Source organism: Labrus bergylta, chromosome 7 (assembly GCF_963930695.1).
Source record: "Labrus bergylta chromosome 7, fLabBer1.1, whole genome shotgun sequence".
Classification (NCBI taxonomy): domain Eukaryota; kingdom Metazoa; phylum Chordata; class Actinopteri; order Labriformes; family Labridae; genus Labrus; species Labrus bergylta.
The window spans coordinates 31,715,667-31,731,401 of NC_089201.1; the positions used below are offsets into that span (position 1 = coordinate 31,715,667).

The following is a 15,735-nucleotide window of genomic DNA, read 5'->3' on the forward strand; positions in this document are numbered from 1 at the left end:
CTGAAGTCCAACCCCTCCCATCTGAGAGAGCTGAACCTGGACTACAACAATCTGCAGGATTCAGGAGTGAAGCTGCTGAGTGATTTTCTGCAGAGTCCAAACTGTAGACTGGAGACTCTGAGGTCAGTTCTCTTCTTCTCTGTTTGTGTTTTACATCTCATGTGTTTGATTATCAGCTGAAACATTTTCATGTTCACATGTTTCTGACGTCCATGAAGTTTTAGATTGAATGCTGTTCATGTTTATTTTCTTGTTTGAATCTGCATCATAAAAAAATCTGATTTTGACTGAAATAGTTTAAATGGAGTTCTTTAAGTTTTTAAAGTTTCTGATTTTTATTAAATGTTCAAAACTGAAGACACACACACACACACACACACACACACACAGACACACACACACAGACACACACACACACACACTCACACAGAGAGAGACACACACACACACACACACACACACAGACACACACACGCACACACAGACACACACACACACACACTCACACAGAGAGAGACACACACACACACACACACACACTCACACAGAAACACACACACACACACACACACACACACACACACACACACACACACACACACTCTCCCAGGTGTGTAAAGCTCAGTAGAGTATTGGTTGTGTAATCTTGACTGAGGTCAGTAACATGTTGGTGTCTTTATTGACATGAACAGCTGTATGAATGTTTGGATGATGTCTGTAGAAAGCTGACATTTGAATGATCCACAATAACAGAATGACAAAGTCTCTCTACTTATTTTAGGGACACACTCACTTATTGGACCTAGTTATGTTGTTATGTTATCATCTGATTGATCATTCTTTTTATTCACATTTTTTATTCTTTATTCAGATTGAGGAGCTGCAGTTTGTCAGAGATCAGCTGTTCTTCTCTGGCCTCAGCTCTGAAGTCCAACCCCTCCCATCTGAGAGAGCTGGACCTGAGCTACAACAAGCTGCAGGATTCAGGAGTGAAGCTGCTGAGTGACCTTCAGAAGAATCCAGACTACAGACTGGAGACTCTGAGGTGAGTACAGGGTTGGGTTTAGTCCATCCTGGTCTCTACAGGGTTTCACTAAACACAGTTCAGGATTCGTACAGTCATTAAAAACCTTGAAATGTTTTTGAATTTGAAAATACAATATTTCCAGTCAAAAAGCAGATGCATTGAGTGCTGCATGGGTGTTTTAAATTATTTTGGTAATTAGTTCCTCTGGTGCTCTTCCGTGCGGGGATCCAACTTAGAAGTTTTTGAAGAAGTCTGAGGCACTCAGAGGGTTCAGCATAAAAAGCCTTTAATTCATCAGGGCTACAGATTCATAAAAACATGCCAACATGTTTCAGCCATACAGGCCTTCATCAGGGCAGGTACAAAATGGCAGCCAAGATACTTCCTTTAACGCTTTACAGCCAGTCACATGATCAGTAGTAGTCACATGGTTTAGTAAAAAGGTTACACATTTAAACAAAGAAAGTTAATCATCAAAATGTAAACATCATACCAAGGCAGATGAGAACTACAATTTAGAAGTGACTAAATATACAAACAAATTACTACAAAAGTGATGAAAAAACTTATACAAAAAAAAAACAATACACCAAGAGGAAAGGAGAAAATCTATCTCCTTCTATCAACAGTGTGTGAGCACGGATCTGTGAGTAATGAGTGTGTAAGAACATTCCCACGCAAAGAGTGGAATTCATCAACTTGTTCTTTTACTTACAAATGTGTGTAAATATAAGCACAGCTCTGAGCATGCTTACACACTGAATCTAGAGGTAGAACATTGAAACTACAAATAAAAAGATATTTGATAAGGGGGCGTGTCTGTCCGTAAAAAGACTTCCTGGAAGGCTGGTCTCAAGTTTCCTCGATCCTCTGTGCTGAAAATAAGAGACCTGAGACGTCCATCAACATGGCGGCACAGAACGACTTCCAGTTCAAGCGACGAAAAATAAGAGACATGAGGAGTAGCCATTCAGATTGAGATCAGTCAAACATTCTTCATCAAACTGATTAGAGCAAAGTTAATGTTTGTTATTTTTCTGTTATTTGAAGTCAGAATAAATTCAGTTTAATGATCTCTGAAATATGACGTGAAGTTCTGTTAACTTTGCACCAAACAAAGAAATGTTCTTCAGAGGGACACTTTTTCATTTCCCTGTGAGGACACTTGAGATAAATCACTTGAACCTTTACATCAGTAAACGTTGAATCAGCACTTCCTCTTTCCCCTGAGTGTGTTTAGGTCTTAACATGACCTGTGCTCAGGTGTGTTGGTGGGGCGTTGCTGTCTCAGGGGGCAGAAAGCAGCTGCACCATGGACCAACAAAAACCTGCTCTAAAGTCATGGTGCAGTATTTCCATGCTATTTAAAGGCTCCATTAGTAAGATGGTGAGATGCACAGACACAGACAGGTTCACATTGTTCTTCCACAAGGCTCGTAACACACACAGGGACAGATTACACACAGCACACCTGTGAGACACTGCAGTTCATCCAGGTGGAAATAACTCTTTAAGGTGTGTTTAATGTCTGCTGTTATTTCTGTCCCAAAAGGCAGAGAAAATCAGAAACTGCTGCTGCTAGGTTTAAACACAGTTTACATAAATCAACAGTAAACACATCACTCAACTGTCTGTGACATGATGATGCCTTCAAGGACTCTCGGTAAACACGTCACTCAACTGTCTGTGACATGATGATGCCTTCAAGGACTCTCGGTAAACACATCACTCAACTGTCTGTGACGCGATGATGCCTTCAAGGACTCCCTGTCCCTTTAAGCTTCAAGTCACCAACACGAGTGACCACGAGAGCTGAAAGGTGGCGTGCTACTTTCCACGCCCACTTCACTTCTGAGCAGGACTGAAGTCCCTGCTGCTCTTCATACTGGATGTTCTGTATCAATGATGTTGGGGTTGTATCAAGTCAACTATGGTTATATTCTTTAATAATTATACTTAATTATTAATAATATAAATAAAATATCATTAAACTATGTTTAATCTCGTTTTGGGGCACCAACCTGTAATCAGGTAAATATAACCAAAATATCACTCAAATCAGTCTCAAATTAGTTATTTAATTACTAATATTATTAATAATGAATAACTATATTTAATAAATTGAAGGCGTGAAATCCGTACACAAAGCCTTCGCACCCAGCTTATATCACAATGCAAATACACCAGTAATCACAAACAACTGCTCTCTTAAATTATAACAGGATTTATTAAGACCGTTATCTTTCTGATAATCTGTTATAGTCTGACGCTCTCCGAGAAACTGAGATGCGTTCACTGGACAATCCGAGCTCGGAATTTAGAACACTGCCGGCCGCGGATTACCTGCATGCCAAAAAAAACTTTTTTTGCAAGGACGATTGTTGCAGAAACAGGAGGTGAGCTTGGGTCTCCGAGCACTAGAAGTCAGCGCGTGGAAAGAGGTCGAGCAAGGGAAGTCTTGGAGTTTTGTCTCCTGGCCGCCTTCTTGTGGGGTCTCCCTCAGGTTCTGGTCCCCCCTTTACGTCACACGTAGGTGTGAAGTACCACAGGGAATTCTGGGATAAGGAGTCCTTTTAGGCTTCCTTGTGATTTCAGTGAATCACTCAAATGAGACTTCCCACAAGGGTGCAGGCCCAAGTCCATTGTTTGACTGTCCTAAGCCTGCATGGCCCAACATCCCCCCTTTTGTCCTAAAGAATGGGAATGCGGATCACAGTCTTTAGGGCAATGAGGGCCAACCGTCCATGTGTTAGGAGACAAACTTTCACCTAGTTAGTGAGCAAACAGTCCATACATTTGGAGAGGCATTTGGTCTGGGCAGACACTGAGGCAACGTCTGGGCAGACTGTCTAACCATGTTTAAAACTAGGTATAAAACATAACCAGGCATTAGCAAACTTTGCTACTCAGGGCACATTCTTTGAAATGGAAAAGGTAAAACAATAAGGTAACATGAAGGTAAAGTAGAGGGGAGGACAGGGTAAGAAAGAACAGTGGAGGTTGTTTGGACTTACTCCTAGAGTAGGCCGGAGTCTACCAGTGGAGTGGTCTTAGTCTGTGTGAAACGCGGCTAGATGAGCATGATTGAGTCTAGTTTGGCCTGCAGTTTCCTAATGTATTTATACATTATATATGCCACCATGGCCGTGATGATCCAGCCACTAAAAAGGAGCCCTAGTGCAATCTCACTAATAGGCTGGCTTTGTCTAGGTGCCGGCCTAATCATTTGACTAAATTTGGTGGTGAGTCCAGTCGGTTTAAGGCTGAACTGAATCAATTTAGTTCCCCCAGCTCTGAGTTGCTGTTGCAGGGTTGTGTCGAGTGTGAGATTGTCACCCTTAAATGCGTCCATGATCTCAATCTCTGTATCATGTCGGGATGGGTCGAGGTGATGGAGGACAATGTCATTAATGTGCACAGTGGCTCCCTGGGGGACAGTCATGAAGACTGTCTGGTTTGGTAAAGTTAATTTAGTGACTGTATCATGGCGGTCATAAGACATCAAAGCTTCGGTGACAGGCGTGCTGACTAGCCACCGATATCCTGCTCTTTCTACTTTGGTTTCGGCTTCCTCGTCTCGTGTAGACATACTACCCTGACATTTCTGCTCAGGGGAGTCAGTCCTCAAACCATAGAGGTAGGTGGTGACATCCCTAATAAAGGGGTTGCTTGGGCAAACCCAGTGGATGTCCTTAGTTTTAGTGCACATGTTTAGGTTGGGAATGAGGTAGAGTGAAGGATCTTCATGCGATGGTGGATGGTGTTTTGAGATATACATGTGTGTTACCCTTCCAAAAGCCAACATTCAATATAGATTTCATTCTATATATATTCTGTCGTTCTATGATAGGGAGGTTAAGAATAAAACCTATTTCTAGATTTTCGGGATCTACCGCAATGGGGACTGCGGTACCAAGGCTGTATGCTAGGTGTACCTGTGAGGGTTGTACCACAGTGGTAGTGGCTGCTTTCAGTATCTGTTCTACCAGGTTCAAGGAAACCAGGTAGGCTGGGATCTTCCCTCCGCTAAGATTATTTACTGATAAGCTCACTTCTCGAATCAGATCCTGCATCACATCCCTTATTACCCTTACATAGGTGATATCTTCCTTTACAACCACTGACAGGGTGTCTAGAGCATGTGTTAAGGAGGTGTTGTTAAGGAGGGTCGAGTGTAAGTTAACGGTCACTATGGTACCCTGGATGGTCTTTCCAAGGTCTTGTAGCTGTTCTTGTTGTGAAAAGAGTCTCTGTCTGATCTCTGGCATTTCATCATTAAGTTCGCTCATATGTCTCTGGAGAGTGCTGAGGCTAACTGTGTTAGCAGCGGAGAGGCCCACAGAGAATAATGACCCGATGGCAGAGGCAGCGGCCAGCAGGCCGCCGAGGAACCGTTTTGGCCGCTGTTTCCCGCTGAGGTCTTCCTCAGTAACTAAGAACTTCTGCAGTTGTTCGAGAATATGGATAGTGGTTTGTTTCGCTCTTTCGACTGTGTCGTGCGCTTGGGCTCCACTTAATCTCCCTTCAGTTAGTTGTGGGGGTAGACGGATGTGTTTGCGGTATACATCCCAGGGATCAAGGCGTACATAGATTCTTTGGGTGTAGATAACGCAGTGGGTGATCAGAAGCCCAGGTATCTCTTGAAGAACTGTACCCGTCGGTGGCCCTGGTTCTACAACTTCTGCGGAGATGACCACATGTAGAGTCAGTAGGAGGCCGAGGGTCAGGGGGAGTTCCATCCTGAAATAAACCAAAGTACAATTATGGATGGATAGCGGTTGGAGTAAGTGGCAGTTAGTCAGTTAGTTAAGTCATGCTACTAGCTCCAAGGTTTTACAGAGGGGTGCTATTGATCCTGAAGTGGGGTTTGTGTCCCCCCGTCAGGTGTGTCATCCGCTTCCTTTTCTGCATGTGGATACGGCTTAAATGGTTTGATCTGGTTTGCGTGGACCCATTTGTATGTGGGTTGTTGCTTTGGCCTTGAGACCCTGATACGGTAAGCTACTGGTGACAGCTTCCCTACAATCTCGAAAGGACATAACCAGCTCGGGAGGAATTTCTTTGAGATTCCTACGGGTTGTGCATACTTGAAGTAGAAAACCCTGTCGCCTACTTGGTACTCTCGATCAGATGACTTCCTGTCATAGTAGGCTTTGGCTCCTTTAGCTGAGGCTTCCAGGTTCCCCTGGGCCCATGCGAATGTCACCTTGAGGTGGTCGCGCAGGTCTGAGATGTATTGGTGTGCTGTGTATGCAGTAGCCACGCTGATGTCCTCTGGCTGGTAGAGAACATGCAGGGGAAGAGTAATTTCCCTCCCCGTCATCATTTCGAATGGTGTTACCCCAGTGGACCGATGCGGGGTCGCCCTGATGGCCATTAGTACGAGAGGGAGTTTAATGTCCAAATCTTTACCATTGCTACTCACGTATTTCTTGAGCATGTTGACAATGGTGCGGTTAGCACGTTCAACTTGGCCTGATGACTGGAGGTGGTGAGAGATGTGGAACTTGACCTCCGCCCCCAGGATGTCAAACAGAGATGTCACTGGACGTGAAATGCGTGCCCCGGTCCGAGTCGACGGAGAGGGGAAGTCCCCACCGGCTGAACACATGATTCAGCAGTAATACTGCCGTTGTCATGGCTGTGTCATTGGGTGCCGGGAGACACTCAACCCACTTAGTGAAGGCGCATGTGATTGTAAGGAGGTATTTATTACCTCTTGCTGATTTCGTGACTGGGCCGATCCAGTCGACCTGAAGGTTTGACCAGGGGAATGTGATTCCCTTGCGTTGGAGTGGGGCTCGACCCAGGGGTTGAGAGGGCTGGAACTGGCAGCAGACCAGGCATCCTTGTGCATAAGCCTTAACATCTCGGGCCATTGTTGGCCAGTATGCCACTTGTCTCAGGGTGGCGAGGGTCGCTTTGTATCCCCGGTGTCCTCCAATCGGAGAGTCATGGGCGTGGGCTAGCATCACCCCCCTATGGTCGGTTGGTACGACCCAACGGGGTGGCCCCTGTTTCCCGCAGGTGTAGACCAACAAGTCCTTTTCTAGTTTGAAGTGCGACAGGTCAGCGTGGAGAGCCCTCACATCATCGGAACCCCCCCGCAGGGTGGTCGAAGCCCTAGGTGAGTGTGGGTCCCTCAGCAGCTGCCGGATGTTTTGAATGGCAGGATCTCGTTCCTGCATAGAGACTAAGTCTGCATCCCCAGGTTCTCGACCCAGTTGCACAATCTGGTTGCAGGTTTGAGGGACTTCCTTCTTCTCTCGTGACTGTCGCCGAGTGATAGCGTTAACCTGCTTTGCTTCCGGTTCTGGGAGCCACGTGGTCTTGAAACACCAGGGTGTACCCTGTATCGCACCCAACTTGGCTAAGCGGTCGGCTTCATCGTTGCCGTCCTTGTCCAGGCCTGAAATCTGGGAGTGGCCCTTGACCTTCTTCCAATATACAGTCATGCCTCGCTCCGATACAAGCTGGTCACATGCCAGAAACAGCTCAGAGTGCTTGACCTCCTTGTTCCTCGCATTTTTCACTGACTGGTCTTGGGCCCGAGTTGGTAGTGGTCCGGTTGTTCGGACTGGTGACCAATTCCTGCCCGGGGTTGGCATTCGTGTTGAAATGAGCACCCATCCATGAAGACCTTGGGGAGATCTTGGCAGATGTTCTCATCGTAGTAATGGTGATTTGAGGGTATTGTAGGGGAAGTGACTGAAACAGGCTGGGAGTTTGGAGATTCTTCGCAGTCACAGTGTTGGCATTCAGCCAGCCCCTGGCCCAGGGCCATTTTCAGGTTCTGTGCATATTTGACCTTGATGTCGTAGCCCTGTAATGCCATCATCCAGGAGGCAATACGGCTGTTTGTGACCCGTCCTTCCCGCAGTCGTTGGCTGTTGAGGAAGGCAACGGGTTGATGGCATGTTTCAATGATCACCCTTTGTCCTCCGATGTAACTGCGGAAGTGTTCCACCGCCCAGACAGTGGCCAGGAGGGCCTTCTCACAGTCTGAAAACTTAATTTCCACGCCGCTTAGAGGTCGGCTTGCATAGGCCACTACCCTCTTGTCGGTGTCATGCATTTGTGCTAGAGCCGCACTGAGGCATTGGGGGGAGAAGCTTGCCTCCAGGTAGAACTCTTTGTCTTTATCTGGGTAGGCTAAGCATTGAGCCGAACACAGTTTGTCTTTCATTTGAATGAACGATTGCTCCTGCCCTTTGCTCCACTCGAACGCCTTGTCTTTGCGCAGGAGTTCCGTCATTGGCCTTGCTATTTCTGCGTAGTCTTCAATGAACTGCCGAGAGTAATTGCAGACTCCAAGGAAGCTCCTCAGCTCTGACACGTTGGTGGGGGCCTTGATGTCTTGGATGGCTCGGATCCTCCCTGCTTGGGGTTCGATGCCCTCAGCCCCTACTGTCAGACCAACGTACTCAACCTTGGTGCGGCACCATTGGCCCTTGGCAATCGCCAGTTTGGCGCCTGCGTTAGAGAGTTGGTTGAGTACATGGCAGATCTCAGTCAGGTGTTCATCGAATGAACAGCTTCTCATCAGGATGTCATCCACATAAATGAGATTACCACGTGCTGCGGCGTCGCTCATTGCCTTGTGGAGGAAGATGTTGAACTCGGCTGGGGAGTTTGAGTACTCGAAGGGGCAACGGTTCCAGGTTTACTGACGGTTGCCGAAGGAGAAAGCCAACTTACACTGGTCGGCTGGATCCACCCTCATGGTCCAGAAACCATTGGCCACGTCCACGTTTGAGAAGAAGCGAGCCCCCTTTACCTTGGACAGTTCTTGATCCAAATGGATCATAGGCCAGCGAGAAAGCGGGACTTGTTTGTTTAGTGGACGGTAGTCGATGGTCAAGCGCCACTTTCCAGTAGGTTTCAGCACCGGCCAGATGGGGGAGTTGTACGTTGAGTTACACTCCCTTATGATCTGCTTCTCAAGCAGCTTATCCAAGATTTCCTGGATAGACTCGTATGCCGCCAATGGGATTTTGTACTGTCATACAAATGTTGGTGGGGCCTTTGGGTCCGTTGGAATACGCACTGTGTGAAGGTTGGTGACTCCACAGTCCTGGGAGTCACGTGAAAAGATAGACTGGAAGTCGCGGAATAAACGAAGTGCGTCCTTCTGGTCTTCTGTGGTTAGTGCATCTGCCTTTCCTATTTGCTGTTCGATCTCTGACTCGAAGCCGAGATATGGTTCGGGGCTGGAGTCATTTGATGTTGTGCCTGCCGGCTGTGCGGCCAAGGCATATACAACCATGTCGCCTTCATCGCTCAAGGAGGCGCTACAGATGGCTTCATCCTGCAACATCTCATGGCGAGCGATTTTGATCATGTTAGTCGGGAAGGTGAAACTGACTTGGCTGGAGGGGTCAATCCTGCTCAAGGACGGGGGAAGCTCCCTGATGACAGGTATAGTCAGTTCAAAATCGTGAAACGAAATGTCGATCAGCATCCCGAGTGGTTGCCGAGCTTCCACCTGAACAGCGGTATGGGTGAGATTTTGGACAAGCAGATAGGTCGATCGGTTGTCCAATTCAAGAAGGGGGGTTCCACACATCGTTAGGTTGAGTTTTCCAAAGTAAGGCAGAGGCTGGAAGAAGGCCTGACAGCCGAGTATCTTCTGCCCCTTGGGGATCATGAGACGGATGGGGGCACCTGCTGTCCTTGCAGGTATGATTACCTGCATCTCACTAGCTACTTGACATGCCCTCGGAATGGTCTGGCCTGACTTCAGGTGCTCAGGCTCAGTGTTCGGGAGACCAAGGTCAGCCCCCGCCTGGGCCCACAGAATCTGGTTGACTGTATCCAGCTGGGCACCAAGTCTGACAAGCAGATCCGCCCCCATGAAGAATGGGGCTTGGAGATGCGGGGTCACGCTGACAACATGAGTGACTCTCTTCCCCCCGAGTTGGATGGAAAGCGTGCATACCCCAAGGGATTTAAGAAGAGTTTGCGGGGAGTCCGCGGACAAGATGCGGTGACTCCCAAGGTACCAACACTGGGGGAACAGGGTGGTTGCACAGATCCTGGTACAGGTCATAATTTATTGAGTGTCAGCATAGCTTCTGAAATTTCGCGACCATGCAACCAGACTTTTTCGACCAAAAGGGGGCAGTACAATGACGAGTCGGTGCTCCTTAGTGAGCAAAGAAATGACTGATGTGCCTGGAATGGAATTGACACAACCACTGGGGATGGAGCCGGTTGAGGGAGGTCAGTCCTGGGGCCTGGTTCAAAAGGGGGCATAAGCATGGGTATGGTAGCGCCCGACCTTCTGACGACGGCCACCTGTCCCCTTCCGGGGTTTTGACCGCTATCGGGCGAGAATGGCTTGGGTACATTTACCTGAGCCCAAATATGTCCCTGTTAACAGTCGATTAGAGGTGCCACCCGATCTAAGAGGTCTTGACCGATGAGAAGTGGTTCTGTATCCAGGAGGCAGATGTAAACTGGGTGGACCAATGTCATTTCCCGAAAAGAGAGATCGACCCAAGCGCGCTGGGTGATTGGTGAGATGTCTTGGGTGTAAGTGGTGATGCTGACATTGCAGTTCTCCATCTGCAGAGGTTTACCTAGGGAGAGCATTGTTCGGGCAAGTTTAACAAAGGTCTCTCGACACATTAAACTTATTTCGGCACCTGAGTCGAGTAGGGCTAGTGTGTTGACACAACCCCCTAGCACTACTGAAGTGTAGATCCGTCTGGCCTTGCCCTTCCGGACAAGGTCTCCCAGAAAGGTCAAGAAGGTGGGGGAAATGTCAGGTGGGGAAACTCCAGGGGGCCCCCTGGACTCCTTTGGCTCCCTTCCCCATCCCACGAAGTAGACTTTAGCGGTGACTGGGGAAGGACCTTGGGTTAGTCATGCTGTCCTCGGGTCTGAATCAGGTTTCCTCTGATGGTCAAGGGGTGCAGATGGTTGATGGGAGGTTCCCATCTGTGTCATCACATCTGTCATGCACTGGCGAATCATATCCACCATCTCTGTGTTTGTATTTCTGCCCTCAGCGGACTCGTAGGGCCTGCCGCCAAACCTATCCTTCGGTCTGGAGTGTTGATCATTTCTGAAATTCCCTCTTGGTCTGGTGTGATTTTGTTGCGGCTGTCGATACTTAGACTGCGATTTGTTCCACCCTTCGTCCCTTTACTCTGCTGCCCACCCGGTGGGCGAGGCGGTCCTGAGTATTGTGGTTTGGTTATGGTCTTGGGGCACGGTAGTTCGTCGCCCTCAAGTCGAGTTGACTTCTGGTGTTGGGATTTTCAGGACACTGTGGCTGCTCTCTGGCTTCCTGGACTCCGGGCGCAGACGTGTTTCCCACGCTACTTGCGCGTATTTCTTCATTTTCTGCATAGTTAGGCTACGGTCTCTACAATGCATGGCGACATCGTATCGCACGCTGTTATGCAGGTTGTGCGTGAACAACGCTTTGAAGGCTTCATCTTCCTCTAATCCTGGTGCTTTTCTTCCTTGGAAGTAGGCAGCCCTTAGGCGCCTATAGTACTCCCTGGGGGCCTCGTGCTTCTTATGCACAACACTGAAAGCTCCAAGGGTAGCTGCTGCTGAGTCTGTGTAGACTGAATATTCTTCCCGCAGAGCTCTGCAGAGTGCAGGGTAGTACTGACGGACCTCATATGGGAGTGTCCCCATGAACGCACGAACCGTCCTAGTTGACGTTTTCCAAATCAGTTTTAGTTTTTCACGCGATGATGCGTAGGGCAGGTCAAGGAGACACTGGTCGATTTCTGTGACGTAGTCATCGACATTTGCGTCTGGGCTATTTGGATCAAAACGCTCCACATCTTTGGCCAGAGATTCTATCTGCCTGGTACGCAGGCCCTGACTTGAAGGCTGGCGGTGGTCGTCCAATTCATCTGACGAATCGTAAGCCCTGTGGTTGTCACGGTAGTAGGGTTGTAACCGTGGCGGGGTTTGTGTTCGGCTCAAACGTGGCCGTCTGCCATGGGGCAGGTAGCGTTCGGTACCCGATTGGGCCCGCGTCTCCTCCCTGTCTCTAGGGGGTGTGAAGTCCCTCCTCCTGCGGGGTGAGGGTTCTCTTTGCTCAAAGCGTATTGCGGAACGCGGGGGCCCTTCCTCTTTACTCATCCCACTCTTTACCGGGTAGTCTAAGGACGTGGGCGCTTTTGTGCCTGGGTCGAGCCGGCGGTGCCTTCCCCTCTCCTCCAGATCCTTCAACATGTCTGTCTCCCTCCTCCATGGGCTTGGTTCAGTCTCCCATCCTTCATCTGAGGTTTCCTCATCTGATCTGGGGGCTGAAGTCCTTCTCTGCCTGTCCTGAACTCTGGGTACCATATCACTTTGTTTCTTCTGTTCGGCCAGTTTGCTGCTTTCGTGCAGTGTTTTATTGTCCTCCTGCAGGGCCTTTAGTTTACCCTGCATCCCTTTGAAGTCGTCCCGCAGGATCTGTCCTTCTTCTTGTACCCGGGCTAGTTGTTCCCGGTGTATCTTATTCTGCACATTTGATTTGCGCTGGTAAAGGAGGAGAATTTCGCCTAGAACATCTGAAATTGTGCGTGTTGGCTTTCCAGTTGGTTGATTTGCATATTCAACCAAGCCCTTTAGTTTCTCTTCACATGTACTGAGGGAGTAGGAGTTCAGACTGTCGAGCTGCTCTATAGGGAGATGGATCAGACTAGCAACTACATCTTGAATGGAACGATCGTCTAATCCACAGGGAGCCTCAGCTCCTGAGTAATGTGGGCTTTCCTCGCCCATTCTGTCTTTTGTTAGGAACGGGACTTTTGTGTACACAAGAGCAAATCTTATCTAAGTTTCCCAACTGATCACTGCAGTCTATTCTGGAAGATAGGAGAGCAGATTCACACCTCAGGTCCTCAAAGGAAGGGAGGAACTCACACCTCTCAGACAGCTGGCTATGCAACAATGATGAGGTTACACTCTCATCTGGCCAAATGGCTCTCAAACAAGGAGCACCACAATCCTTTAGTAGAATGCTTCAGGATCAAAATCTAGATTAATGCAACAAATCAAGTTCCTTGATAAAGTCACACTAGCTGCATCATTATGTCCAATTGTTGTATGGACCCAAAGGCGATGACAGTTATGGCTTTAACCATTAACCAACAACATACAACACAACTAAGCCACAGCTTGATGTCTGCTTTGCTTAAACCACAAAAATTAAAGAAAATATAATTTTCTTCAGAAAGATCCTTTTTAGGATTTAAGTTCGAATTACTGTGCATTTACAGTGCAATAAAGCTGGTTTATTGAAGGCCTCACACGGGGCACCATTTGTTGGGGTTGTATCAAGTCAACTTTGGTTATATTCTTTAATAATTATACTTAATTATTAATAATATAAATAAAATATCATTAAACTATGTTTAATCTCGTTTTGGGGCACCAACCTGTAATCAGGTAAATATAACCAAAATATCACTCAAATCAGTCTCAAATTAGTTATTTAATTACTAATATTATTAATAATGAATAACTATATTTAATAAATTGAAGGCGTGAAATCCGTACACAAAGCCTTCGCACCCAGCTTATATCACAATGCAAATACACCAGTAATCACAAACAACTGCTCTCTTAAATTATAACAGAATTTATTTAAACAAAGCAACATCAATCCAAAATCAATGAACTTAATTTAACAAATAACTATGATAAACTAATCTAAGCAACAAACATTATAAAGCAAAGGCTTGTGGAAGGGGTGTGAATGTAGGTGTGTGTGTGTGTGTGTGTGTGTGTGTGTGTGTGTGTGTGTGTGTGTGTGTGTGTGTGTATGTATGTGTGTGTGTGTATGTGTGAGAGAGAGAGAGAGAGAGAGAGAGAGAGAGAGGGGGAAGAAGAAAGGGGGGGAGATGGCTTCGTACCCACGTGGTCGTTCACGATGGCGCAAACCTAACAAAGACCTGGGTGCGTGCGTGCGTGCGTATGTGGATGAAAGGGAGAGAAAGGGGGGGAAGATTACTTCGTCCCCTTCGTAGAAGGGGAAATAAAAGAGGATAAAAGAGAATAAAAGAGAAATGCGTGCCTGAAGAGGCCGGATCACAGTCCGACTCCCGCGCCACAACTCGGAGTAATTCCCTTTATTCACAGAAACAAACCAATAGCCGAATTCAAGTTAATACGGCTTAGACTGGCCTTTCTGATCAGAAGAGTAATACCCGATTATAACGCTGTTACGCTAAACACATATAGGACGCAGCGGTCCGAAACAACAACAAGAGTTTTAAACAGTTAAAACTCAGGACGCAGTGGTCCAACAAAGATAAAAATTACAGTTTCTGCTTCGATCAACAATTGTTAAAAACACTCTCTAAAGCTAATTCTGCCCAGACCTAATTAAGCCTCACTTGTGAATCGCTTTGTCCGCGATTGGTGAAAGGAAAAGAGTCCGGCGATGGAGCAGATCTTCTGTCCGTCCTGGTGCAGAGGCGTCTGATGGCGGCGAGGGTCCCTTACGGCGAGAGCGGCTTCGTTGGTTCTCCGTCGAGTGGAAAGATGTCCTTTGATGTCCTTTCGTTGCAGGACGGAATAAGACCGTTATCTTTCTGATAATCTGTTATAGTCTGACGCTCTCCGAGAAACTGAGATGCGTTCACTGGACAATCCGAGCTCGGAATTTAGAACACTGCCGGCCACGGATTACCTGCGCGCCAAAAAAAACTTAAAACAAAGGACGATTGTTGCAGAAACAGGAGGTGAGCTTGGGTCTCCGAGCACTAGAAGTCAGCGCGTGGAAAGAGGTCGAGCAAGGGAAGTCTTGGAGTTTTGTCACCTGGCCGCCTTCCTGTGGGGTCTCCCTCAGGTTCCGGTCCCCCCTTTACGTCACACGTAGGTGTGAAGTACCGCAGGGAATTCTGGGATAAGGAGTCCTTTTAGGCTTCCTTGTGATTTCAGTGAATCACTCAAATGAGACTTCCCACAAGGGTGCAGGCCCAAGTCCATTGTTTGACTGTCCTAAGCCTGCGTGGCCCAACACTGATAATCAGAATAATCATGATAATGATGATATTATATGATCAGAATAATCATGAAGTCTCTCTCAGAGTCTAATCTCTCATTTATCTCTTTTTATATCAACAGCTGGAGGAGGAGGTGAGTCTTTAAAGAGAGGATCCTGCTGATCACAGAGCTGGAAGCAGCAGCTGGTGTGTTGTTGAGTCTTTAACTGGGCTGTGTTACTGGGAGACTGACGGACCAATCACAGCGCAGATGACTCTCAGTGCTGCAGTCTGAGCTGCTCTGAGATCAGCTCCACCGTCACACACAGGACCATGACCTCGGACATTTTTCTATTCTCATATTCTGAATTTAAACTGCTTCATGACTCAACGACCGAAGATGAACTCTTTGATTTGGATATAAATGTTTCTGTTGCAGCGCCACCCTGTGGACATGTGTAGTGGTGCAGGTTATTCATTGACTCATAATCACAGATAACAGTAGAAGTTGATTCCACCTGTGCAAGTTAAAGTGTGAAGTTCTGCTTTTAACCACGAGTCGTTGGTCGTCTGATAATAAATCAGTCGTCTCTTTGTTGGATCAAAACGAAGAGGAGGCTTCACTGAGTTTTTAAAAGAACTACAAACAGGATGTCTGGATCCAGGTGCAGAGTCAGCACCTGAATATTTGATGTAATATGAGATGATATAAAAAGAGCTGAATAACATGCAGACTCAATCATTGATATTCATTCATCATGT

General features: G+C 47.2%; 1 protein-coding gene across 1 annotated transcript in view; it reads left to right on the forward strand.

The window, feature by feature from the left end:
• LOC136179606 (NLR family CARD domain-containing protein 3-like) overlaps nt 1-15,735 on the forward strand; it is a 360,535-nt gene that overhangs the window by 78,592 nt on the left and 266,208 nt on the right. Inside the window, exon 8 of the mRNA XM_065956439.1 lies at nt 1-122. This exon is cut by the window's left edge and continues 52 nt beyond it. Within this exon, the coding sequence (XP_065812511.1) occupies nt 1-122 (122 nt within the window). The remainder of the gene's footprint in view (nt 123-15,735) is intronic.